At 39.3% G+C, this 26,676-nt stretch overlaps 1 protein-coding gene across 1 annotated transcript in view; it reads left to right on the plus strand.

Moving 5' to 3' along the window:
• Window positions 1–7,182: 7,182 nt before the first annotated feature.
• LOC307254708 (BMP/retinoic acid-inducible neural-specific protein 3-like) overlaps window positions 7,183–26,676 on the plus strand; it is a gene marked incomplete at both ends in the record, with an annotated part of 29,243 nt that continues 9,749 nt past the window's right edge. The window contains 5 exons of the mRNA XM_080033187.1: window positions 7,183–7,403; window positions 18,300–18,490; window positions 20,757–20,947; window positions 25,260–25,365; window positions 26,186–26,422. Of these exons, the coding sequence (XP_079889313.1) occupies window positions 7,183–7,403; window positions 18,300–18,490; window positions 20,757–20,947; window positions 25,260–25,365; window positions 26,186–26,422 (946 nt within the window). The remainder of the gene's footprint in view (window positions 7,404–18,299; window positions 18,491–20,756; window positions 20,948–25,259; window positions 25,366–26,185; window positions 26,423–26,676) is intronic.

Here is a 26,676-nt window from a genome sequence, read left to right on the forward strand (position 1 = left end):
CACACAGCATGCTCCTAACCTCTTTTTTTTCTACCGTAATTTCCCTTAAACATCGTACGAGGAACGTTTAAATGTAAATTTAGTCTCATTGTTTCTCTGATGATCACAACTGACCTGTAACAGCAAACGAGGCCATCGGCAAACTCGGTACCATAGGTACATTACCATTATTAAACATTCAATGTCGCATACAAATGTATTGTCTCCTGAACAAACGCACACGCTGCCGACTCGTGCTTGGGTGCTGGTGTTGTAAACAAAAAAAATACTGCTTTTATCCAAAGTTCTGCTGTGAAACCACACGGCAAAATGGCATACGTTGTCACACACACACACACACACACACACACACACACACACACACACACACACACACACACACACACACACACACACACACACACACACACACACACAAAGCTCAGGTACTGTAGGTTACCACTGCAGCTCTGGCAGCCTACAATAGGCGAGCAGATGTTTAGGGGACCGAATGCTCTGTTCTGTCCCAGTCTAAAATTGAAATGGGCAGTAGACATTTCTCCAGAGAGATTAGGCTTGGGAGTTCCCACATCTCATCAGGCGTGTCCTGTATCCCCCATAACACAGGGTTGGAGTGAGGATCCAACACGGCAATCAGTAGCCAGGCCCACGTCTCTAGAGGGAACGTGTAATTCTGACTCAGGAAGTGCTGCGGTAGAGCCTGAGAGACTTGCTCCCAAATTCTGTGAGGACAGATACATCCATTCATCAGACATGTAGCAGCGTTGGGAGGAGAGGCCCCATTAGTGAGCTTTTTTCAGATGTTCCCTTTGAACAAAATCAATTGAGATATTAACTTTTGAGTGGCAACACTGGCAATTTAGCTCATTTATCTCAAGACGTCTGAGAGTCAACAACATCTATTTCAAAACAAATGCTTAATAATAAGTCAAGGATGTCAAATGATCAGTTTGACTGAACCACAAATTTGCAAACATTAAATGTTTCCCAGTCAGCCAATTTAGCCACGTTTTCAACTGCGGTGGCCTATCAGTTAAGGACGCCGACAATTAAATTATATATTTGTTTCTATTATTTGAAACAATTCTGTCTTGATCATAGAGTTGAACAAGTGAAAAAACAAGGACAGTTGTCATTTCACACAGAGGCGGCTCCAAATAGTCATAGGACATGCCATGCCCACAATGTGCATGTGTCATATGCTACTGTAGCCAGCAAAAGTCCTTGTCATAACAAGAGTGAGTCAAAACCATTATTATTTATCATCATCACCTCAGGGAAGAACATTTGAGACTTGAGCATGTTTTTGTTGACTCCAATAACTCCTCATTTTTCCATCATAAGTTATGTTTTAAGAATGGCTACGATGCCTCAAAATGAAGATATTGTGTGAACTTGTTGCGTCAAAATGTATTTTTTTCATATTAGGCCTTCATGGTAAATATGTTGTCTTTTTCTAAATTGAGAATTTTTCAAATCCTTTTGAGATCAGTTAAACATTGATTGACACGTGTTTAGCTGATGTACTGTATGTTTAGTTGAAAATAAAATGGCCTGAGATATAAAAAAAAAAAACAGCATGGAAATACAACACTCTCCGCTCTGCCATTGTTCTGCTGGGCCTCTTGCTTAACTAATGAGACCATTAAACCTTGCATATGAGGGGAGTCATCACAGACAACGTGTTAAGTATTTCTGCAGCTGAAATATTTGATAGTCAGTGGTGCTTACTGAATATGGCTTGCCATTAGTACGGGCAGTGGGCGTAAAATAAATTGTCGAGCTTGATCCGCTGTTGGCTGTACTTCACTTGAATGGCCATTTGTTTAACAGCCGCCTTTCTCTATCGAACTTGGTTAGAGAAAAAATATATACTTTCCAAACTGATATTTCTTCCCTGCAGAACCTTGTCACAGGTGTAATTTGAAAGATGAATTGCAGAGCTTTCTCTCTACTCGAAATAAAATGATATAAGTGCAAATGTGTTTGTTGACATTTTTAAACGTATGAAAAAAAAAGACAAGGCTGAGGCGTGAAAAGGGGCACTTGCTGATTGTCAAGCTCGCCAGAGAACTGTTTCTAATCCTGGAGGGCTGCATAACAGATGTTTTGGAAAGCAGGAAAAAATTAATCCCAGGGCTCAAACTGTTTTTAATTTACCTCAAGAATTCTGATTACCTTGGTGCTCTGAGAGTACGTCTGGCAATGTTTTCATAATCTAAAAGGAAGATTACGAAAAACGCAAGAAAAACAAAACACTTGACAGCTTAAATTTGCACGGATAATTGTTAAAGGGCCGTATTTGCTACATAATTCCACATCACCAATATTATTCTTGGCATTTGCTGAACACAGTCTTCATTACAATAATGTGTTGCAGAATCTTTTCCCCCATCATTTGCACTCTCTTCACAATTCCATTAAGGGGAACCTCACAGGAACAAACAGAGCTTTCACTTCATACAGAGGTTCCAAACAGCCCCGAGTTATTGTCGGCCCATGTTGTGCAAATTCCTATTTCGGGTAGATCTACTGCTTGCCTACTGATTTAAATGAAAAATCCTCCTTGCTGCATCTCTCGACATTTGATGTGTTGTGTCTAGATTATGTCAAGGCTTCTTGCCTGGGGGAGGGGGCACTTTGAACATGGTTTGATGAAAAACAGTGTTTGCGTAGTATGGTGGGAGAAGTGGCATAATGCCCTTGTAAAGTGAAAATGGCATGTATCCGATTTCACTCAGGCAGCTGATAACAACAGGCTTAGCGGATGGCTTTGTTCGGGGCGATAATGTGATTGTAAGGCTGACGCAGACCTGTCTGAAAACAATGAATGTTTACAGACGGAACTGTCATAGCAAGTGTGCAAAACAAAAACATGGAGGGTGTGAGTCAAAAGTGGATTTTAGAGGCATTTGAGAACACAGTGGAGGAGAGTGTGGGTCGTTTGAGGGAGAGGAGACACAAGAGAAAGACCAAGGAGTGTCAGAGGAAGAAAAATAGAGAAAGTGAGCTTCAGGGAACGGAGAGCGCGCAGTGTTTTCCTGCATCAGCTTTTTGGACAGCTGCCTGTTGGATAATAGGATTAAGGAGTCTTTTAATATGACCTCTGCGCTCTTTTCTGGTATTAACACGCCACACACTACCTTCTGAGATAGGTCACTGCATACACAACATGCACCATGTAAAGCACGTCCGTGGCTCACCTATAATATTGCGTCAAAGTGGAAGCAGAAGGTAGTTTTGGATTCAGCATACCATTGACTTGTAGCTGTTTGGAGGCCAGTTTGATTGCAGCATAGTCACGTCTTTGAACATTGTCATGAAGCAATTCATTCTCAAACCCTGATTCTATGTGATATCAAGACACAACTTTAGTGTCAGATGCGTGTAAACTCTGCCCACTGTGTGGCCCTACACTGCATGGTGAAGGAATAACGAGGGAGAATGCAAAGCTTGAGCACGGAGAGAGACATGGCAGAAGATGACAGACAAGCTGGGAAGACAGAGGTCCTCTGTCTCAGAACCAATGCACTATTTAACACTGCTGGCATGAGAACAGATAGCGCTGAAGGACTTGTTCGTGATTTTACTGCAACAACAATAAATTAAGTTAAAAGAGAATTTGGTGAAAAAGCGCTCAGTTTCACTGTTGGGTTGCCTATTTTAATGTCAACAGCATAGCCGTGCAGAACGTACCAAATGCATGGTTTTATTTCATACTATACATGAGATCAAGTGCAATATGTCAGAACTGCAGACTTCAGACGTGTGCCCAGTGACACGCATTGGGAATAGTGCAGATCATGACTTGGCCTCATGACTCACCGCAATAGTTGGTGTTGACAGTTAGGATGTAAAACAACAACATCATGTGTGATTTTTATTGTAGTCTGTCTCTGCCTGTTCTTCTATGCACACTTATTTTAAATATTCATTTTTTTCTTGCAACTGGAATCAGGACCAAGGAGATAAAAAAGCAGAGCAGATTGTAAAGCGGCAGGGGGCTGCCAGTGAGAATTATTTTTGAATTTAGTTTTCAATCCAAGCTCCTTCTACTCCAGCTGTCTCTGCAGAGTGCTTGTTTACCACATCTACCTATTCACCATGCCGTCCGAATCATGCTGCTTTTCTTTTGTTTGTGAGCGTTTTTCAGTGCAGAACCGCAGAATACATTCGCAAGGCAAGCAGTTTATGATGCCTTTCTATTTGTATTTTGGTACAGGAACAAGGGTTTGTGGGAGTTTCCTCTATGCTCTAATCATTGTACACCTGTTGTCAATTGTGTTGTCCTCCTTTCTGCATGTTAAGATGTAAAACATATGTCTGTGTTTGGAAAAGGTTATGTGTGGACGTGGTTTCAGTCATTTTAAAGTCTATGCTGACTGATGTCAACCTTGGATCATGACTTGCAATGTGTTATGTCATTAGTAATAAGTAATACCTTAGAAATGCCTTTAAAGAGGTAATCCGCCTGACCTTTGTATTACCAATGCATGTGAAATAAGTATGTACAGTAGCCTTGTGTGGCTCCATAGGTAGATGCATGCAATCTGATCAATTGATATTACATGTATACTTTTACAAGGGATTAGTCCTCTGTAGTCCACTCCTCAAATCTGCTCAACGTTAGAAATGTGAAGCTACATAAGATGGTACTGGCATACCACACCCAAATCTCAAAACGATATACAAGGGTGTATGTTGCATTGTGTGGGTAGGCAATAGGTTTTGAGAGTGAAGAACAACACAACAATTTTAAGTTAAAGAAGGTGTGATACAAAAACAACAGAAAACATATTGACGGTGACATTGAAATCCCAGTGTTTAAAAAAAAAAAAATATATATATATATATATATACAAATATAAAGATGACCAACAATGCACACACACAATCTCCCAGACATGTCCCAATCATATGTGGAGCGACTGAAATCAATTTCCTAATAGCCAGCTCAGCTCGCCTTATTAAAACTACTAAATGAAAGCCTATACTGCGCACGTTTGCTTTCAACAATCAACCCCTTATCTCTCTCTCCTTCTGTGGTTACATGTGTCATCCTATTTAGTATTACATTTTAAATCTGTTCCTTGTGTTGTCAGGGAGTAATGGTTTTTGAAACCCACACACATGTGCACACACTCACACCGACGGTCACATGGCTGAGTTAACTTGACAGATTATCATCACAATACTGTAAAGGGACTCAAACCCCCACCTACACCCAAATACACACACATACGCACACACACATAGCAAAGTGAGAATGTGTCACTGCGGGGGAAATGATTGACGGGGCTCAAGATGCTAATGGAGAATAATGTGAGCCCTGGACAACAGTCTAAACAGCATGGAGTCTGATGAAACACAGCAACCAACTTTTTATTTTAGCGACACATTTGTTTGTCTTTCTGTGTGTGTGTGTGTGTGTGTGTGTGTGTGTGTGTGTGTGTGTGTGTGTGTGTGTGTGTGTGTGTGTGTGTGATGTGTGAGAGGTAAAGTTCAAGTATGAGGAGTCTAATTTGGGAAACAGCAGCAGCAAAACAATTATCCGCGGTGTTAAAGGGAATAATTCACAATTAGAATCATACCGTTTTGAATCATCAATCAACACTTACTCATCATGGCAATATCTCTGTAAATCACCTGGCAAGGCTGCAACATACATGTGTAAAGTTTCTTATTAAGGCTGCCAAACTTTTCCTCTTTTACCCAAATGAGGTTCTCGTATCGTTTAAGAGAGTCCAAACTCACAGAAAGCAATGATTCCTAACAAATGTGAAACACTGTGTTCTGGAAAAAAAGGGGTAGCCTACATTGTGGGCTCTCCAAATTAAGATGAATGAATGGCACATCCCAATGCGTTTAGCTTTAAATTGCTGTGATTTTCTTTAATTTGAGTATTTATTTCCTCCAGCCCTTGGTTAAACTGTTTTAGCTTCAGGGAGTGGAGGGCACAAATTAATGAGACATTTTATTATTGATCAATCTCTAATTAGGTTTTACCAATCATTAATAAATCTGCAAGGCTATAACATGTCTGTGCTGCATGTTTTTCACTCCTTTTTTTCATCCAAAATTAGTACTTTTCCCCCAACATAATACTTTTTACCAAAAGGTTAATTCTTGTTTTAGAAATTAGTCTGTATTTGAAATTTCCCTTTGGGGATACATACAATACCTTCTAGTCTTCTCTCTGCCTCTCTATTTCCTTACATCTGTCTAAATTGATTGGTTGGTGATAATAAAAACTGGATTAATTAATAATATTAGTGTCATCCTAATATTAATAGTTTATCAATATTAATATTGCAGCATCCTTTGGCAGGTGTCCAAGTCTCCCAGCATGCATCAGGATAATTAGACTCATGTTGTGTGATCTTCAATATGTTCTCCAATATGTCTCCTGTTTACACACATCCACAACAGCCACATCCATTAATTGACATTAAATGTGGTTAAATCATGGTTAGCTAGAAACATTCGCCCCCATTTGAGCACGTAAGAGTTGTGTGGATCAAACAAGAGTGAGTCGGTCCATGTATCTAGAGCTTAGGGGCTGAACCCTGGCTCTTCTTGTCCACATAATGAAGTATCTTTGATCAAAACTCTAAACCCCAATTTCATCTCAAAGAGTGGACCAGTGCTTGCAAGAAGTGGTTGAAGGAAAAACAGTGTGTGATAGTTTCGATGGTCACAATCAAAAAACAAGATATTTCAGAAAGTGAGATGTTTTTAAGTTAAGTAAATCAAAAACCATTAGGTATTAGATTAACACAACTTTATGCTGAGAAGCTGCAGCCACCAATTGCTTAGCAATGTTTCCTCAATACATGACTTCAATAATTTCTTCATTTTCAGAATCTATGTGTAATGAAATCCCTGCAAACGATTTGAAAATACAAGCATTTGCATCTTTCTTCTTCAGGGAGCTGAAATATTGAAATGTTTAAAAAAAAAAATCGTCTGCGTCTTGTGCTTGATTTGGGTGTGTTAGTAATACACGCCATCTGTGTTTTTGTGTGTCTGCGTGTGTGTGTTTTCCTTCAGGTGTCTGGGGGGCGTTGAGGTGATGCAGGTCCCCCGGTCAGCCCAGTGGAGGAGTCAGCTAATGACGTGTGTCTTTGGCTGCTGAGCGCCCCCCCTCCCCCCACCATCACCACCCCTCACCCCTCCTCTCTGATGGCTCTATGGGGTGTTGTCAGTCTCAGCCTTCACTGCTGGGTGTGTTTACGGTCTGCTGTACTGGCAGTAGGAACAACAACCAGCCTCCCCAATGAGAAGCCCGGGGGGCCCCTGGACTGGCTCCTGTCTGACAAAGGGCCCTTCCACCACTCCCCGGAGTACATCGACTTTGTGGAGAAAAACCGGCAAGGTTTCTCCACCAGATACAAGATATACAGGTGAGTCATCATATCTGCTGTTTGAAACAGGCACTGTAGAGGGAATTTGCTGCTGCTTCTTCACGCCTATTGTATGCACGGTGAATCTCCCTGCAACGTCAAACAGTGGACATGGTTGTCCACAGAAAAGATAGGCTATGTGTAATTAAAGGTAACATACACAATGATTAGATATGACTTAGAACTGCACTATGGAAGTAGCTTCCTCGCCGAGACTGAGATGCAAAGGATGATACCACTCTTATGAAGCTACCAGCTGGTTAGCTTAGCATAAAACACATAAACTAGCCTAGCTCTGTCCAATGGTAAAACAATCCACCAATCTCCTCTAAAGTAGTGTTCATTTTGTTTTAATTTGTAGATTTGGCTTTAGTCTTAAGACAGACATTCTTATACGTTTTAGTCACATTTAAGTCTTTTTCACCATTCATAGTGTTAGTTTAGTTTTAGTCGACAGAAACTTAAAACATTTTAGTCCACAGTTGAGTCGAGCAAACTCCGACTTTACGTTCCTCTGCTGAACACTAACATTTTAATCTAGTCTCTAAAAATGAAAACAAAACATGCATTTTGTCATACATTTTATTATCAAACATCTATTTTTAGCTGGTCAAGGTCTCATCTTAGTCATGGAAAAAAGGTTGTTGACAGACAACATTTATTCTAGCTGAACTTTCCTTTTAAATCTATTCATCACAGACATTAAACATTTAACCTGAAGGCGGAGAACCTCCATTAAAGTTATCAAACACAGTCAGCCCGATAATAAATCAACCATAATTTTTCTAGCAACCCTTCCATTGTGTTCACGTATACATGTTAGTTTGAATAAAATAGTCTGTTTAGTAGCTTTTGTAGTATACATCTTACGATTCAGTATCATCGTTGGATGTTGGAAGTGAAAACTCCTGTATGTTTCCATTAATACTAGATAGAAGTAGGTACCACACATTTCTTATCACTCAGCTGTTGCACATTTAGAGATGTGTCCTAAGTGAGTCCTTACCTGACCCTTATTAAAGCACTACGGTGAACATTTTATTACTCGCAATGAAATACACTGCAGTCAAATCAGGGGATAGGGAAAGATGAGAAAAGAGAAGGGGGTGAACTTTCATCTCCCTCGATTGAATTAACTTGTAAATGTGCGTCTGCAAAATCGGTCGTAATATGTTGGTTAAGCACCAGATTAAAGTCGAGGACAAGGTCCTTCCAAGGGCATTTTTAACACGTGTGATAAAGTCATCTGAACACTATTTTGATTTGAGTAGTTAATGTTCACAGCTCTACAGGGTTTTTATCAGACGTTAATAAGACTTTCCCTACAAAAGTTTATACCGTAACATTAAGATGGTGTAGAGGAGAAAATGCAACCACAACTGCATACCTTATCAGCGCACCAAGCGGACAATATGCTTTATGAAAACCCTTTTCACGGTGACTTAGTTGGCAGACTATTATTTGCCCTGTGTAAAAAAGATGTCTTTCAGCCAATGTTCACAAGACATCTGGCACACGAGTAGACAGAAGCATGATGTATTCCGTGTTGCTATCAGCCCGGCTGTTCATCACGGTCTGCTGCCTTCCACCAAACCCCTCAGGGAGTCACCTGATCAGGTGGTCAATTGAAATATGTTGATTAGCTCCGGGAAAAAATTATGATTTGTCATGACAGGCACACAGTCTGAAGTATCTGCATGCGACCGTATTAGCGGAGATTGTGTCGTGAATCATATTCTTTGTCATTTAGGGGGATGTTGTCCGGGCTCCTGGAATTAGATGGACAGGGTTCCTGACATCTATGGATCGGTGCTGGATGCTTTATGGCTTGGGTGAACGGTTGCTGCATTAGAGCTTTTTAATATTTTCTTCTCTGGCAAAAGGCAGCGATGGAGCGTTGTAGATTTATAGTCGTATCATGTGGCCAAGTGATTAGTGAGCTCTTAGTACTTATTACTCTGCATTATCACAGAATCCCCTGAGGGTTTTTTCTGTCAGCTGCAAGGTTGTCTATGAGGCTCTGTAGATCACCACAATGTGGCATTGATTAATAGTGATGATATTAAAAAAGGAAAAACTAACCTTAAAAATTTAAATAGCCTGTATATATTGCTAAATTGAAGGTTCACTTGGATTCATTCCCATACAATTTCAGAAAGGAATACCACAAAGTAAGGATGGATACAGGTGTGTGCTGGCTTCTGTTTTCCTGTTTTGGCAAATCAAGACTGTCTTTCTGTGTTGGTGGGCGATATGTGGCAAGGATTTTGGAAGCTCACAACTTGAGCTGCCTCATAACAAATTCAGCAGGGTTCTTTTATTTAAGAAAGTTTGCCAAGTGCAATATTAACTTCGGGGCTATGCTCCTGCTCGGTAATGTCATTCCTTAAATTTCTAAAACAAGTTTTGACCTTCATTTTTCAAACAAGAGGAAATGGGCCAATGTGCAAGGCAAAGTTTGCACAATTCATATAAAACATTTTCTGATTTTCTGTTTTAGATGAAACATTTTTTTTAAAGAATAAGGACAAAAAGTCAAGACTCAAGAACTGACTCACAATTATATGCCAGCGTTTTAAAGCTTGACTGTTTTCAATGCTTTATGCTGAGGACACATCAAATATCAATGTGTACTAAAACTAATTGAGTTTCAATACCTAGCCCTAGAAGAGGAAAAACACTTAGTTTACAGACACAATTAACTAAACTGATAAATCTTGGACCCTTGTTTCTGGGGAAACTACTGCTCTGTGGAGTTGTACCTCTGTTCATGCAGCACCATTCTGTTTCTCAATTATTTTTAATTACTCTAAAAACAATGTATTATTGGTTAGAAAATGACTGTATATTCCATGCTATTTTAAGTTTAACCTAGCTGAACCTCTCATGATTAACCAAAGCAATTGTCAGTTTATAAAAACTAGCTTTCAGCTCAGTGATTATCATCGGCTAAAACTTGTTCTGTAAATTTCCAGGTAAAATTGACAACTGAATCATCAGCAAACTGGCCTTTTTACAGACTTCTCTTCCTACGGAAAATTGACTTTTTTAATCCTACATTATTGTCATGGAAACATCCAACTCCATAAATAGCTATTTGCATTAAATCACTATATTGAAAAGGATTTTGCTGCTGTTTGGTGATTATAAAAACGAATTTGTCTTTAATGAGGTTTACAAGAGATTACAATTCCTGCAACACTTTTGAAATCTGAGGGAAGACTATTGATAACGGCACACTGTTTCTTCAGAGATGATACGATTGCATGGGATTCCCAAATCTCAAGTTAAGCCTAATACGTTTACAAAGTGCTTTACAGAAAATGGAAAGTGGATAGAAATAGGCAAAGTGATGCAATTAAACTGAGCACAATGAAAACTATTGATGCTGTGCAGGAATAGGATACAATTAAAAGTTTCCACAGTAAAGCCAATGGGACAAGAAGTAAGACTTGAGGCGTACGTTAGGGAGTGTTTTAGAAGTTTTCTAACTCAAAAAATATCACCAATTGGACTCCTCTGTTTCAAGCTAACAGGAGCTGCTGTTCTGTTGGCAACGTTTTACATTTTCATTTCACATTTCAAGGCTATGGTATTTGATAGTACAAATAGTTTGGTAGAATACCACTTGGAATTCAGTTATAAAGGATTAAAAAAACAAATATTCTCATGTATATATGAGTGGAATATGTTGAACTCCATTTATGAAATCATTCATGTTAAAACCTCAACACTAAGGTTGGTTAAGTGGCTGTCACCAAGATACTTAAATAATCAACACAAAGTAATGAATACTAATTCCGTCATGTTTAATATTGAAAGACAGCAAGGTAGTTTAGAAAAGAGTAAATTGCAGTAGACGGTGTGAGTGTGTCAGTGGGAACCACTGTACTTCCACATATAATGAATTGACAATCGTTAATATAATGCAATTAGTTTAGTCTGCAGACCTCGAGCAGGTGGGCAGCTTTGCGTTTAACCTGATCAAAAGAAAGTAGCTCTCTGGTACAATAGCCACTTCAAGCACAATAAACAACGACAGATTTCCTGGACCACGGGGGAGTGTGCAGGCGCTCTGAGGAGGGCTGAGGTGAGTGGTTTAGAGCAGACTCCCTCTGCGCTGGTCCTCAACGTCCCACAGCTACATTCCTACTGAAGCGCTTTGTCTCCTCTCGTCTCGTATCCTCTCCTGAAATCCTCTCAGAGGTGTTGGCTACTCCGAGTCGCTCCTTGTGTTAATAGGCTGGTGAAAACACAGCGATAAATAGTTGTTCTAACCTCTTAAGACAATTTCACTTAGCCACCGTATACTGTATAAAGTATCAGGAACAAGTATTGGACTCTGCTCTTCCTTTTTTTATAGAAGTCATGAGAGAACACATTAAACTGTTACCATTAATTTCTCAGTTTTTACTCTGGTTCTCACTTTTATTCAATTTGTTAACGCCGCAGGCACTAAGTCGGAAATATCTCTCTAGTTGAGTTGTCTCTCTGACGTTTTATTCCACGGAGATCATAAAAGTGTAAAAAAGAGGTGGTGAATCCACCGTAAGTGCCTCCACTTGGAATTATTATTATGGTTTTCCTTTTTCTACCCTAATTAAAGGTATGTGTGGATGGCAGATTCTCTGTGTTGGTGTGGCTTGAGCATCTGTGGTTTTGGGTTCCAGCAGGTGTATGTTGTCTCCTCTCAGTGGCAGATATAGGCATACAGTTAATGATGACAATTGAGAGAAATTGAGAGACTAAAAATAAGTGGACCATACCTTTGTCATATTGGTCCTAAGCACCTTGGGAAATCATTTCTGATGATACCCACTTCTATTCCCTCAATCATTGGCCATCCCCGCTAGCAGCTCTTTGCAAGTTCCTCTGACGGTGTAGGGTCCACAGGTGGAGGGCCCCCACCAGTAGCATTGTCCTGTTGTTGTTGTTGTTTGGCAGCTTCAATATCCCCTGGCAGCTTCAATTATAAAAAAAACTATCTAAGATACTTGCACTTTGGAAGGTGTTCCACTGTAATGCAACATATAGCTGATATCTAATACATAGGTAAAACATGCAAAACTCCCTCTATGGTCTGTCAATATACTTCAGAGTTCCGACGTCCTTTTTAGCATGTTTGGCAATTAGTTGCCTTTCGTTCTCTCTTTCTCCTCACATGTCACATTTCATTTTAGGATACTCACCACTCTGGGGAAATATTTTTGTATTTTTCACATCGCTCCCTTCACCCCAGATATTGTTGCATTGTTGATCTCTGCTAAATCCTAATACATGCTCAAAAACAGGAGTAGACATAATAGCAATGGAATCTGTGCTACAAGTTACAGTGTGTGAGCTCCCTCAGCAATGATGCAGTAATGGATTCACACAGAGTTCTTCCTCTACTCTATTCCCCTCCTTGCTGACTGAATTTGAAATATCTTTTAAGCCCTCGGAAGGAAAAGTGTGTGTTTTTGTTTGTTTTTGTGGCCGTGTGTGTGTGCGTGTGTGTGTTTACTGGCAATTTACTGGAGAGCATACCCATTGCTTCCAATGTAAACACAATGTGGGCCTTCCGCCTTAGCCACCTGTGCACAGTTAGCATTGCCAAGGGAAAGCTGCCATATTCACCAGGGTGAAGGCAGGACTGCTGCCATGTATTTGGCTGCGTTCTGAACATATTGCATTTGGATAATCCATGTGATTATTTTTAATGGGATAAGATATCATTTTAGGGATCAATTATCTGAGAAAAATCCACAATGCTCATTAAATATTATTAATCGGCTTAAAACATTTGGCTGAATGCCAGAGAATACACTTGGATACAAGAAATATAAGAGAAACAGTGGTGGGAGATAGCAATACTTCTCCAACTGCTATGCCTCTAATATGTCGTGTATCCAATGTGTTACGCAGTTTAATCAGCCAAAGCCAAAACAGTTACCACAAAGAGTAATACAGCAAGGCCCCGCTAGACGGTATAGAGAAGCGGAAGCAGCCCTATAGCTTATCTTTAATAATGCATTGTATATTATACTGTAGTTATAATGTGTTTATACTAACTAGCTGTCATATTAATACACTAAGGTAAAAGTAAGATGTATATTTTAGCGGGGTAAAGCGCACATGCTGCAATTTCACTCAAGTCCATATCTTTAGTAAATATACCTGGTTGTTTTCCCCGACTGCAGATGCATGTATGATGATAATAATGACTATGTGGTTGTAGGCAGGATTGCGCAGTTGCAGCCCCTAAAATTCCATCTCTCCCCGCAGGACAAACCATTTGGCCTATCGGGGGTTTAAGATAAGACAGGGCTAGCTTATCAAAGTCAACGATAACTGAAAAAACGAACGACAGTGGGGATTTGTGAATACTCTTTCTATACCTGTTATTTCTCCCCCCCCTCATCCTCTCTTCCTAGCTATCTCTCTCTCTCTCTCTAGCTCTCTCCCTGAGCCTTGCTCCTTTTCCACAAAAAAACGTGCTGCGGGTTTGAACTAGTGCTTTCACGCTGCAAAGTGGGAACTCTAGAGACACAGTGTCCCATTTGAAGAGGTCATTTATTTGTATGGCATGAAATGAGGTGAAGATTAATAGCTACACTAGATATATCTGAGCAAGAGATTAGTCAAAGGCTTTGTCTGAATACTACAGTGTCAGCAAAAAGGTCAGCCAGTACCATATATCCATCTAAAATGATTAGGTTTACTCTACAAACTGCCCACATGTTTCTGCTTGAACACTGTGTGAATCAGTGTCTCGTTTCATGATTATAAAACACATATTGAAATTGATGCATGTTGAAAATATTTTCCAGTGGATTGTTGTAACTTTAGTGTTCAGCAGTTTGAATTGTGGGGGATTTACAATTTATATCATTCAAACATCTGTGTTCAAGCTTTCCTCATTACTCCTGGTTTAATGTGATATATACCCCTCTCAAAAGGCCACACTCCCTCCATCCATCATGTGCAGCCAAGGTTGTTCAACCCGTTCTGATTACAGCAGTCAAGCTTTTATTTTGGAGAGAGAAACGTGCGGTATTTGACTGATAGGACGAAGCCGTTCACATAAATTCATTGGATGTTTATTTCCTGCCACGCAATGACATGTGACAAAAAAATAATCCACCAGTCAACACAATGGATCATGTTCAAGAGGGTTTCATTGATTTATAAACAGCATCGGGATGTAGCCCTGCAAAGAAAACTTTCAGAATGCGCAATGTGCTCTATAAGAAAGGCAGCCTTCTATTTGAGGACAATTTTCCACGTTCTCTTTCTTCTCAAATAAACGTGATTATGTGAGGAAGTCTGAGGCCGTGCCAGGCAGTTGGCACCACACTAATGTAGCCTCCCAGACACACTTTCAAAGTAATCGCAACTGATCTGTTTTAATTACAGCTGTGATATCTGTCTGGGACTTCATATCTTTCTCTTAATACAATCATTGCTTTGTAGATCTGTGACTTGAATAAACCCGATCCCTCCCTTAGCCTTATATCAGAGTGTACTTTGTTTTAAACATCAAAGATATGTGTGGTCTTCAAACAGCATTTACATTTTTGAAGTGCTGATTTAATTAGTCCTTTTTGCCAATACTGAAATAGGTTATTTCTCTGTAGGTGGGTTCTCGTATGTGGATTTGTTTAGCTACTTTCCTCTCAACATGATTGTTAATTAATACCAGCCAGCACATAAATTGCCTTTATCCAAATGTGAGTCATTCTTATTTTCTCTCACTGTTGGTGAACATCAGATGAGCCCAGCTGTGCTTCTTAATAGATACTTGAGGAAACATGTAATTTCTACCAGAAGACCTTAATAAGTCATCACTTTATAGAAATATATAAATTTTAACCAAAAAACAAAGGGAGGAGCCCATAGAAATGAGTTGAAACAAAGAAGTGCTCTGTCATCTTCCAAAAAAGCCTTAAAATCTAAAATAATTTAGATAATTATAATTAATATTGGAAAATAAAATAAATTAAACATTTAATTTTTTAAATGTTTGCTTTCTTTTATTTGTTATTTAATGCATTGTAAAGGAAAGGCAAACATTAGCCTAGGGCTGTCAGTCAATGATTGTGTGAATATTATTGTAGGAAATGGATCAATGTAGAAAAGTAGGTTGATTATTGATTCAGTTACATATTAACACAACTTCTTAAGTTTGATCCTTCGAGAATATAACATATCCATTCATTCAGTAATGCCCATGTTAACACATACACATAACCATAAACATTGATCATTTGGACACGTCTTTTGTTTTCGAGTCAAAATTGGTAGTTGGGATAACATAACATTACTTATCATAAAATATTTTTAAGCCCAAAGCCGAGGTACAGATTTGATATTCCCAAACCGAGCGCTCACTCAGTTTGCAGGGCATTACTTTTCTGTACAGCAAGCTGTCTTCCTTAGTCATGGAGTTCTGCCCCTGGTTATTTTATCCAATTTGTGATGACAGCAGGTTAGCAGTGGTCAGAGTAAAATGTGCAGCCTCTCCTGAGGCAAGTGGCAACACTTTTGTAGAAATGAGCTGAATTATTCTTTGGGAGGCCCTGAGTTTAACAACTTGGTGGTACAGCTTAACCTTCTGCGTACATGTTCAGGCAACTACTGGCAACTGGCGGTGGGGTAGGAAGCTGTCTTTCTTTAACCAGTTCTTGCATTTATCACTTTAAAGCTATAGTGTAACGGTTCCCATGGTTCAAATTCAGCATTCTATCGGCTTGATATCGGTACTTAATAGCATGTTGTGTTTCCATTTTCTTGTTGGTATTTGATTAATGCTATGGTATGGCTTTTGGGATTGCAATATTGGTTTCTCAGTTGTTAAGTTCTCCATTATTTGATGGAAAACCATGCATGGTCCACAGAGGATTAATCCCACTGATGTTGGTGCCCCCCAAACCTTTACTATAGTACCAGGAGAAGGTCAAGGATTTGACTTATTCTAAGAAAGGTTTTCTCATAGTGTGATCCATTTGCTTTTCTTCTTTCCCCACAATGAGTTTTACATTTGTTGTTTTGAGTGAAATGTCCATGACTTGGGAATGGATTGCCATTCAATTTAGTTCACACATGTATGTGCCCCGTTCGAATACAATTGTAATCACTTTGTTAACTCATTCGATTTTGTGTACATTGCTACTAAGCAAATGTTATCTTAAAACCTACATTAACTTTACTATAAACGCTAAACTGTACCCCTAACAGAGCATGTTAGTATTGTCACTGTGAGGATGTTGTCTGTGTTAACACTTCTCTCAAAGCACTGGTGTGCCTAAATACAACTTCTCAGAGCTACTAGCATAGCTGTAAACTCAGTGTTGCTTTATGGTTACCAATGTGTATTATCTCAACATTATTAGTCAAATCTCACAGCTCAGCCTCCAAGTTTCTGATTTTAGTTGTATCTTTTATTTTGCATATACATTATAGTTAGACAGTAATTCAATTTACATCTCTCAGATGCCATGCACACCTCTCTTTTAAAAATGCAGTAGTCTTTGCCTACAATGTGAACTTTTTCCAAGATGTCAGCCAAACAAAACATATGCATATGCATTTTTCATTCATAACACACTCTCTCAGTTCAGCTGAGAAAGCATGTATGGAACTGCAGCTCAGGCAGTCAATAATAAATCTGCTACACATAACCTTGAACTTCTTGGTTGAAGTCAAACTTTTTCTTTGTCGTCAAAGCACAATTCAACATTGGTTCAAAGAGCTGTGCATTTGGCAAAAGTTCTGCAAAAAAAATAATAATAGTATGAATAAATTCAGGGTTCCAGATGGTTCTTCATTGATTGAACATACCTACACAGAGTATGTGGGTCCCTCGAGTTTCGCTTCACTTCAGCTTACCACGCTGCATTTGACAGATCTATTTTCTCTTCCTTTAATATATGTGTGAGGTATTTACAAGACAGTAGAAAGTCACAGAGGATTAAAAGCTGTAGGAGGGAGATAGGCAGGATGAAATTCCTTCCTTAACAGTAAACAAAGCTTTATTACAATTCTGCTCCCTTCCTCCTGTCTGGACTCGTGTTCATCTTAAAGCTGGTTGCTTTTTTGTGGGGATTCATATGGATCACTCATTTTTCAGGCCAGACGTATTAGATGTTTGCAGGGAAGAAAGGCACTTTGTTCAAACTTCCCTTTCACCATTTTTACCCTCTCTCATTAGATAATACCTTCTCCATTCGAGCAACACGTCTCTTTCGTGTACGACCTGGTCATGTATTCAGTTCAATGCTTATCTCTGTCAGAATGTGGGCTATTGAGGAAAACAGCTGTGTAGTATGAGCACAAATCTGTCCCAGGTGACAATCATGGTTCCACATTATTCAAGGTTTTAGTCTGGATTTTTCTCATCAGCTTTCTCTCTTTTTCTCATTCTCTCTTTTTTCTTCATTAATTCTCTTTCACTTACGTTCAGGCTGTGTCAGCATGGTTGAGGGATTCCTTACATTGCAAAAACACGGAGGGATATACTGATTTAAATTTGCTACTTTATTTTCTTTTTCTCCGTCTCTCTCTTCTAGTAATTTATTCTACTAAGGTACTCAGCTGTACGGACACAATGTACCTATAATACATTTATATAAAGGCTAAGAGGCAGAAAAGGAGAATGTGGCCTCTGCAGTGTCACCTGCTATACATACGCTTTATCAATGATTATGAATGATAGTTTTGACTATCAAAATAGTGCTTTAGTTAATAGCATAAATTAAACCTCATTATACCTATCTATTTTATACAATGTCCAAATTCTGGGGAAATTTCCTTTTTACATTTATTGAGGCAAAGAAAACATAAGCTTCAAATTATTTCAGCTCTCATAAATCTATGAAAGTGAAAACCTATATTTGTTGCTACTATGTTTTATTCCAGGGAGTTTGGGAGATGGAAGGTGAACAACTTGGCAGTAGAAAGGAGAGATTTCTTGGAGTCTCCGTTACCTCTGACGCCTGAGTTCATCAGGAACATTCGACTCCTGGGCCGCAGACCCACCACCCAGATGATCACTGACAATCTGATCAGGAAGTATGGGACTCACTTCCTCTTGTCAGCTACACTGGGAGGTAAACAACAACACAACTGTTTATAGTAGCTCGATCATATTGTACACGTATGCATTAACTGATGAAACCGTTAGAATAAACTGTTGAACTGAACTTACCCACAAGAATTGTTTTCTGTTCACTAAGCCGTGCACTCCTTCTAGTTTAATTTCAAGCCTTGCATTCTGGCTTACTATGTTTGCAATCCCAAACAATAGCAATCTTTGCTTTTGTTTACATCTGTCTGAAATCAAGAAACCTATTGTTGCGCTCTTCTCATTTCTGGTGAGCAACGGTCGATTTTGTTAAATGAAATTCTTACCATTGCTGGTAGATTTAGTTACCTGTAGCCAGTTAGAGAAGTAAGATTAATTTTGTGAGTTGGTGGAAAGCTGTGTCTTTGGCTGATCTGGTTGCTACTGTCTTTATTTAAAATGAGAACTGTGCAAAAAGGGTGATAACAATGATAATCATACTGACTTAATATAGCAATACTGCAAAAATAAATTAAGCCGCATAGTTCATGTGTTTCCCAGGTTAAAGTCAATATCCTCTTACCAAATACAGAGACATAAAGAAGCACTTGAGTAGCTCTGATTTGCTCAAGTAATATGACACAGTAGTGTAATGAAAAATGTACTTTTAGGAATCACTCCCCTCCCAGATATGATTTATGCTGTAGCATACACTTGTAGTATATATTGCATGTAAGTATGCAATTTGTGTCTATAGAAGCCTTTAGAATTTGCTTTCCTAGGTGTTGGATATGGTAAACAGATGGACATGGCGCAATAACTCATTCACTGTCAATAACTTAATAACACATCACAGCATAATAATATACCACTGACAGCACAGCAATCGTTCTTCAGATATGTATGACTGCATTTATTAGCCCGCGTACTGCAAACCTGCCACTCCCACTCCCTGTCATGGTCGCCCCGTTTTTTGATTTTCTGCTGTACGATGAATGGACATGCATTAATGATCTTCTGAGTGAAGAAAAAAATAATAATCTGAGATGTCAGAGAGGCCCAGGCAAGTATTGTAAAGCAAATTTGCTTGTACAGAGCAACACTTTACTCAAGGCCTGACTGCTAGCTTAGAAAATGAGTGGCTGTTGTGAGTAGCTGTGTGTAATGCAACTCTAGCAGCTGCTTGAGCTGATGCAGCCCTTCACTCTGGCTCTCAGCCAGCACTTAGTGGTATGAAGAGAGGAGAATGAGAAGTTTGCCTTGGATGTGTGCCAGAGATATGCCTCTGTGGTTCTGAATGGATTGCCTCTGTGTTCAGAAACATATGGACTTAATGAAATTAATAAATAGATTGGGATATTAAGAGGGTGCCCTTCAGCTGCTGAGGAAGGAAGCCAGTGGGCAGAAAAATGGCCCTGAAGCATTAACACTGCATTATGATGAGAAATATGAGGTGCAGTATCTTGGGGACTCTCGAGCAAAGAGAGTGTGCTGCACCATGGCCCCTAGACTTATGAAGTCCTGATTGCTATGATCGGGGGCGCCTGCTACAGCGTGCCATGGTCTTTCCTAATTGTGGTCAAGTGTCTTTGGGCTTCAGAGGCTCGCATATGGCTACTCCTGTGCTCCTCACCACCTGGAACTTAGTGTGCGTTCAAGTAAAGCAGGTGGCAGGATTTAAAATTAAAGCTACAAAATGTCATAATGTAGAACAATTGGAATAATTAAAAACAACAACGCTAACATGAGCCAATTTGCCTCCATGGAATAAATGCCAAATGCAGAAACTCCACTGCAATTTCAAGGACCCGCAACTATAAGGTCGTAGGTTTGATCCCCAGTCTCCCCTTCACATGTCCAAGTGTCCATGAGCAAGACATTAAACCCTAAATGTCTTCTGATAGTTAGCCAGCATCCTGCATGGTAGCTGCTGCTATCGGTGTATGAATGTGTGCTCCAGTTGTAAGTCGCTTTGGATAAAAGTGTCTGCTGAATGACATGTAATGTAATAAAAAATATCTGACACTAGTTGGCACACTTTTTGATTGACAAGTGTTTTGTGGGAAAGTGCAGCGCATTAGCATCTAAGCAATGAGTGCTTCGCTTCAAATATGGAGAAACACCCCAAAAATCACTGAAACACTTAAGAAATTAACACTTTGATTTTAAATCCGATAAGCCTTTGAGACGCTGAACGTGAGATTATACTGGGAAGCCCTTAATAGCAATAGATAATGTGCAAACCCCATTCCATTTCAGAAAGTACAAAGTGCAAATTACTTTAAACGATTAAATGTTACATTTCTGTGCAGGAGAAGAGGCCTTAACGATATTTGTGGATAAGAGGAAACTGAGCAAGAGAGCAGAAGTGAGTGATTATTCGGGGAACTCGTCCACTGTGACTCTGGAAGCGCTGCACCAGCTGGCTGCCTCCTACTTCATAGACAGGGAGAGCACCCTGCGCAAGCTACACCACATCCAGATCGCCTCCACTGCCATCAAGGTAACACCTATGTGTCTCTACTGTTAAGTTATGGGGGAGTTTTTTTTCTCAGACTACATTGATTGTCAAAAAATGCAATCTTTATTACTTTTCCATATGCCTGGAATCAAGACAGGGTTATCGTTTATGACAAGAAGTCATATTTTCAAATGGCTAAAGGGATGGGAGTCTCTAATTATTTGGTAACCTTTTGTTCTTTCAGTCATGTTCTTAATATTTGTACAAAGCAGAATGTCTTGAATTATTTTGGTTTGCTTGTAAACTGAGGTGATACAAAATCAGGATACCTGATTTGAGGATTTAGGATTCACCTCACACTGCCATCTGGAGCTGGTAACACCAGGAATAGCTCAGAGAAATGTCAAAGTGTCAATAAGTTGCATCCAAATACATGGTGCCTTTGGTATCACCGAATTTGTAATGTGGAGTAAGATTATACAGTAAACGCACCACATTTACTGTAAGTGTAACATTGTGTTCATTTCTGCATGCTTAATCTCTGGAATCTGTGTTTTTTTGTGCTCTGTAAATAGAGATTGATAGATACAAATGTTTTGTTTTAAAATGTAAAAGTTTAATTCGGACCGTTGCTCTTACTTGTGCTTTTTTACAATGTAGAACAACTGCATCTCTAAAAGTCATACATGCAATGTTGTTGCTGTTTTTTTTATTTATGATGGTTTTTCGTTATATGAATGATAAAATGATAGCGATGAAAATAAAGTGGATGATGAGGCTTTTTGTATCAGCCTGCTTATGATGAGATATGATCTCCGGCCGTTTGCAAGCACATCGAGTCTGGAGGAAGCTCTGTGATGAGCGCATATGGTGAGGGGAAGATAAATGAATCTTGTGAAACACATCTGGTGACAGGTCCCTACCTCCGGTTGTCACCTACAGGAAGCGTGGGGTTAATAGGGCTACAGAGGGGAGGATGACCCTGCTTTCTGCCTATTTTTTATTCTTTGGAACACAGTGGAAGTCGGCTTGTGAAGTGTGGCTTTCTCTGCTGTAGCACAACATGAATCAGACTGCACTCTACTTATATCAAAGCCCTGTCTCCTTACCACATTGTTTTCGGAGAAGATAGGGTATTTTGTTTTTCAGCTAAGGTGGGCACATCTGAGGTGCAGAGGCAGAAGCTTTTATCTGTTCCATTTATTAGGAATTAGGGTTTCTCTGTCACTGCATAGGGGGAAAGAGGGAGTGTGCTTTCATGCTCCAAAGGCATTCACCACGAGGAAACTGAAAGGTAAGAGATAGGAAAGAGGAGAGACTAACCTGCACTACTGTTAGATAAGTGAGTCAAAGGAGTCTCATATTTCTCCACACTTGTGCATCATTTCCACAGGGCGTTGACCCACACAGCAGCCGAACAGTTACAACTAGTACTCAATTGTCTGCATACATTTGAAATCAAACAAGTCCCGGAATGAATGAGAGAGGGCCTGTCAGGCGAAGGGGTCCCCTGCTGTCTCAATGCAAGGGGGAAAATGAAGCAACAATTTTGAGGAAAAGCCTGTTACTGTTTGAGCTCTTTTGAAAAACGCTGTGATCGGATCAGCTTGTTTGTGCAATAATGACTCCAGTGTCTGGGATCATTGTTGATACAATGTTGAGAATTTTACTGAATTGATGGTGGTATCCCCAACTGACTCTTGCCATATGTTTCAGTCTGCCTGTACGCAGTGCTGTACAAGGCAACAAACTTGAACAAAACAGTGTTTGTTTTAATGTATTCACTCCCAGCTTACCCACTGTATTATGCTGGAGAAATACGTTGTTGTGTTCCACTTCTGTATGAGAGAGGGCCCCCCTGCTGCCTCAATGCAATAGGGAAAATGAAGCTACATTTTGGAGACAAAAGTCTGTTACTTTTGTGGTGAGCTGGGGGTTTGCGGTGGCAAACTTCGCTCTTTTGAGAAATTCACGGTATCTTCAGAGAAGAGCCTGTGATCGGATCAGCTTGTTTGTACAATAAGTAATGACTCCAGTTGTTTGAGAGCGTCTCTCTGGGATAAATTCTGTCACGATTTGAGAATTTCCTAGACTGAATCGATGACCATATTCCCAACTGACACTTGCCATATTTTTCAGAGTTGCCTGTACGCAGTGATGTACGAGGCAACACACTTGAATGGAACAGCAGGAGTCTCTGTTTCATGTTTTATCTCAGCTCATCCTCTGTATTATGCTGGAGAAACATGTGTTTGTGTTCCCAGTCTCATGACTCGATTGATCGTTGAATGCACTCACAAAGTAAAGACTGCTAATATGATCATACAGGATAGCGCTTTACATCCATAAGGACATCAAAGAGTATAGATTAAAACTAATGTAAGACTCCCACAGCAATATGTTTCAGAAATGAATCAGTTACTAAATCAAGCTTCCACACACTGATATATACTGCATTAATCATCAAATGATATGATTGTGTCACTGATTAACACCAACTTTGCAGCGTTTCAGCTGATTGTTTTGGTTTTGCAGCCCAAAACGTTCAATTGGGTTCCAACGTTCTGTTGGATGTGTGTGTTGTCAAAGTGTTTTTTCTCTTTTCATTGTTTTCTTTTAATGATATCCGTAGCTTGAAAACTCCACACTATTGTTGACATATTCAACATATTTTTAAGCTCATCTCTTTTATGTTCATTACTACAATCCACCTTGTGAGTCTTGGTTAACTTACTTGTACCAATAATAAAGAAAATACAATTCCTAACGCAATTCTTCAGGTTTTGTTCTAATGATTCACTTGAATATAACTCATCACGTGTTGCAGTGTCTTTGCGTTAGCTATAACAACATAATAACGTGGCAACATGTCAGTCAGTGTGTATACTGACTTCTAATGGCTAAAATAAATCAATGCAGCTTTGAAAAAAATAGTTTCGCCTTGTCCTTTAAGAGGGGTTAAGGTTCGGAGCAAATTTCAACTCCTCTGGCAGACTACTTCGAAAACCAGGGACATACATCTATACAGTTTAATTGCCAGTACCTGCTAAAGGGTTTTCTTGTAATTCAAAAGATTTTAGCCTTTAGAAGGAATCATGCTCTGCATGTGGCAATGGTCAAAGCTTTCTCCTTCCGGTGCTTCTGACGCCCACTCTGCCATTAATAGGACTCAGAACATACATAAAGCACTTTAGTAGAAGGACAACAAGTTCACAACGTGAAATCCTCCGCAGAGCTCCAGCCTTTTCTTCATTCCCTCTTACAGCCATGTGCCAAGATACAGGTGGCCAATAATGTCATATTAAGTATTTTTAATATACCAGGATGCATCTACAGTGAATAGCAGCTGCTATGCAAAGCGGAAATTGAATGCTCTGCTCATCAGTCAATGTTTTGCCATATGGCATATCATATGGCATATCAAATAATTCCTTATATGGATTCAATATTTATGGGCTCTGAAAGCAAGGGTTGTATCTCATTTCCTCACATTCATATCAAAATCAAAATCCCTCATAAGGGAAACAAGGGATTTATAATGTGATATAAATATTATAGTTGAAGAATTATCTTCCTTTTCCTTTTCCCATTCACAAAGGATATTTGTTCTTCCGCTCACAAAGCCCTTTCTGCTGGATTAGGCTTTTGATTAAAGAGCCTCATACTGAGATTTCACTTCCCCGCAGCAGCGGCCTCATATGAGTTCCCAAGCCCCTCAGCCCTCTATGATTGTGTTACTGATCGAGTGACCCTCATTGTTTCGCCTCATCCATCTGTCACTTTACACCAACTGTCCTCAGACAAGCTTGACCAGGACAAATCGCCGAACAAAATAAGGTGTCCCAGAACCACAAAGAGAGAAAAATGAGAATTGGTTGCTGCCCGCCATGTCACGGCAAGAACAAAAGAGAGTACTGAAATAAGATCTCCCCTTGCAAATGAAGTGAAAAAGAACGCTTTGCTGGAGCTGCTCTGAGGCAAAGGTCAATAGAAACGTCTTCAATCAGTGACTAGACCAAAAGAAGGACAGTTTTAGCATTTTTGCAGAAAAATTAGTGCAGCAATGTCCTCTTCAAGCAATTTAGAAGAATCTAAATGAGCTAAAACCATTCTACATAATCAATCAAGTACAATTGATTGTGTATGAATTACTTTATTTATTCGTTACAGAGGGAGCCACTTATGTTACACAAGGCACATTTTATCTGGCCCTTCTTTAAACTATTTTTGTATCTTAAATTTAAAGTATCATTTGAACATGTTGTCATGTGTAAAGACACTTAACCATGCCCTTGTTTTAAAATGGATGCCTTGGAGAGTTTTTTAATTGCATTTTTTGTTTGTTGTTTCCCAGGTGACAGAGACCCGCACGGGTCCTCTTGGATGCAGTAACTATGACAACCTTGACTCTGTAAGCTCTGTACTGGTTCAGAGCCCGGAAAATAAAGTCCAGCTGCAAGGTTTGTCTCATTTGTACCACTTTTCATTCTCATCTCATCGTCATGTTGTGTTTTTAAAGTGGGAAACCACATGCATACATACCTTTTTTTCAACTCTTGTCAATTTTGAGATTTTTTCCTATTTTGCTCCCATAACATGTCTTCTTTTATTCTTATATAAGTATTGCATGTATATGTATATATATGTCCGATACAATCATCTTTAATGGCAATTATCTTAACATTCTTTTTTGTTTCAATACTCTGAACCAAAAATTGCAATTTCTAAAGCACTTACATCAACTAAACTTAGCACTATTCTGAAGGTTATTATTGAAGGATATGCTCACATGATGTTGATTATATGATGATCATGATCAATTCTAGACCTGTACATAGCATTGTTTGTATGTTTACACTGCTGTATCCAAAATCTGTTCTGTAAAAACCTTGGACGAAAAACTTCATCCAGCTTAATCCAACATCTAGAATTGATGTTTTTAAAAATATTGCAAATCTATACACAATGTGTTAGATGTTACCATATTTGCATAATCATTTCATATTTATAGAAAAAAATTATAATACAAAAAAAAATTATGTTTCAATGCAAGTAATCAACTGGCAAAGTTTCACAATTATTAGTTGAACATGTAACCCTATTCGCATGTCGTGTCTCGCCTTAAAGCTCAAGCATTCTCCTGAAAAGTAGATGCACAAGAGATAAACACAGCATACAGATTTATAGATCTCATTAAGTAAGTTATTGCCAATAGACTTCCACTGTCACACCACAAGTTCACAGTTTGACGACTGCACTAAACCTTGCTTGGTTTTACAGGCTTGCAGGTGATTCTTCCAGACTACTTGAGAGAAAGTTTCGTACAGGCTGCTCTCAGCTACATAGCCTGTAATGGAGAGGGCGGATTCGTCTGCAAGGACAATGACTGCTGGTGCAACTGTGACACCAAGTTCCCAGAGTGCAACTGCCCTTATATGGACATCCAAGCAATGGAGGAGAGCCTGGACAGAATCACAGAAACATGGGGGATACTCTACAAAGAGTTTGAAGAGTCTGGTAAGAAAGTTATCCGCAGGAAATAATGGAATCTTGGTTCCTTTCACATTCATTTTCTCATCCTGAATGCAGGAACATTTACACTTTAAGATTATAAATCATTCATATGAGATGGAAGCACAGATGAATTCAGGTGTTTTGTCTGCATTATTAAATCTGAGTGAGGATCCTATATGTGTGTTCTTCCCTATTAGATAATGCATAGGTGAACTTTAATAGCTGGCTGTGAATCCTGGGTCCTGGCACACTATCTG

The sequence above is a fragment of the Ammodytes marinus genome (genome assembly GCF_949987685.1).
Source record: "Ammodytes marinus genome assembly, chromosome: 8".
NCBI classification, from domain to species: Eukaryota; Metazoa; Chordata; class Actinopteri; order Uranoscopiformes; family Ammodytidae; genus Ammodytes; species Ammodytes marinus.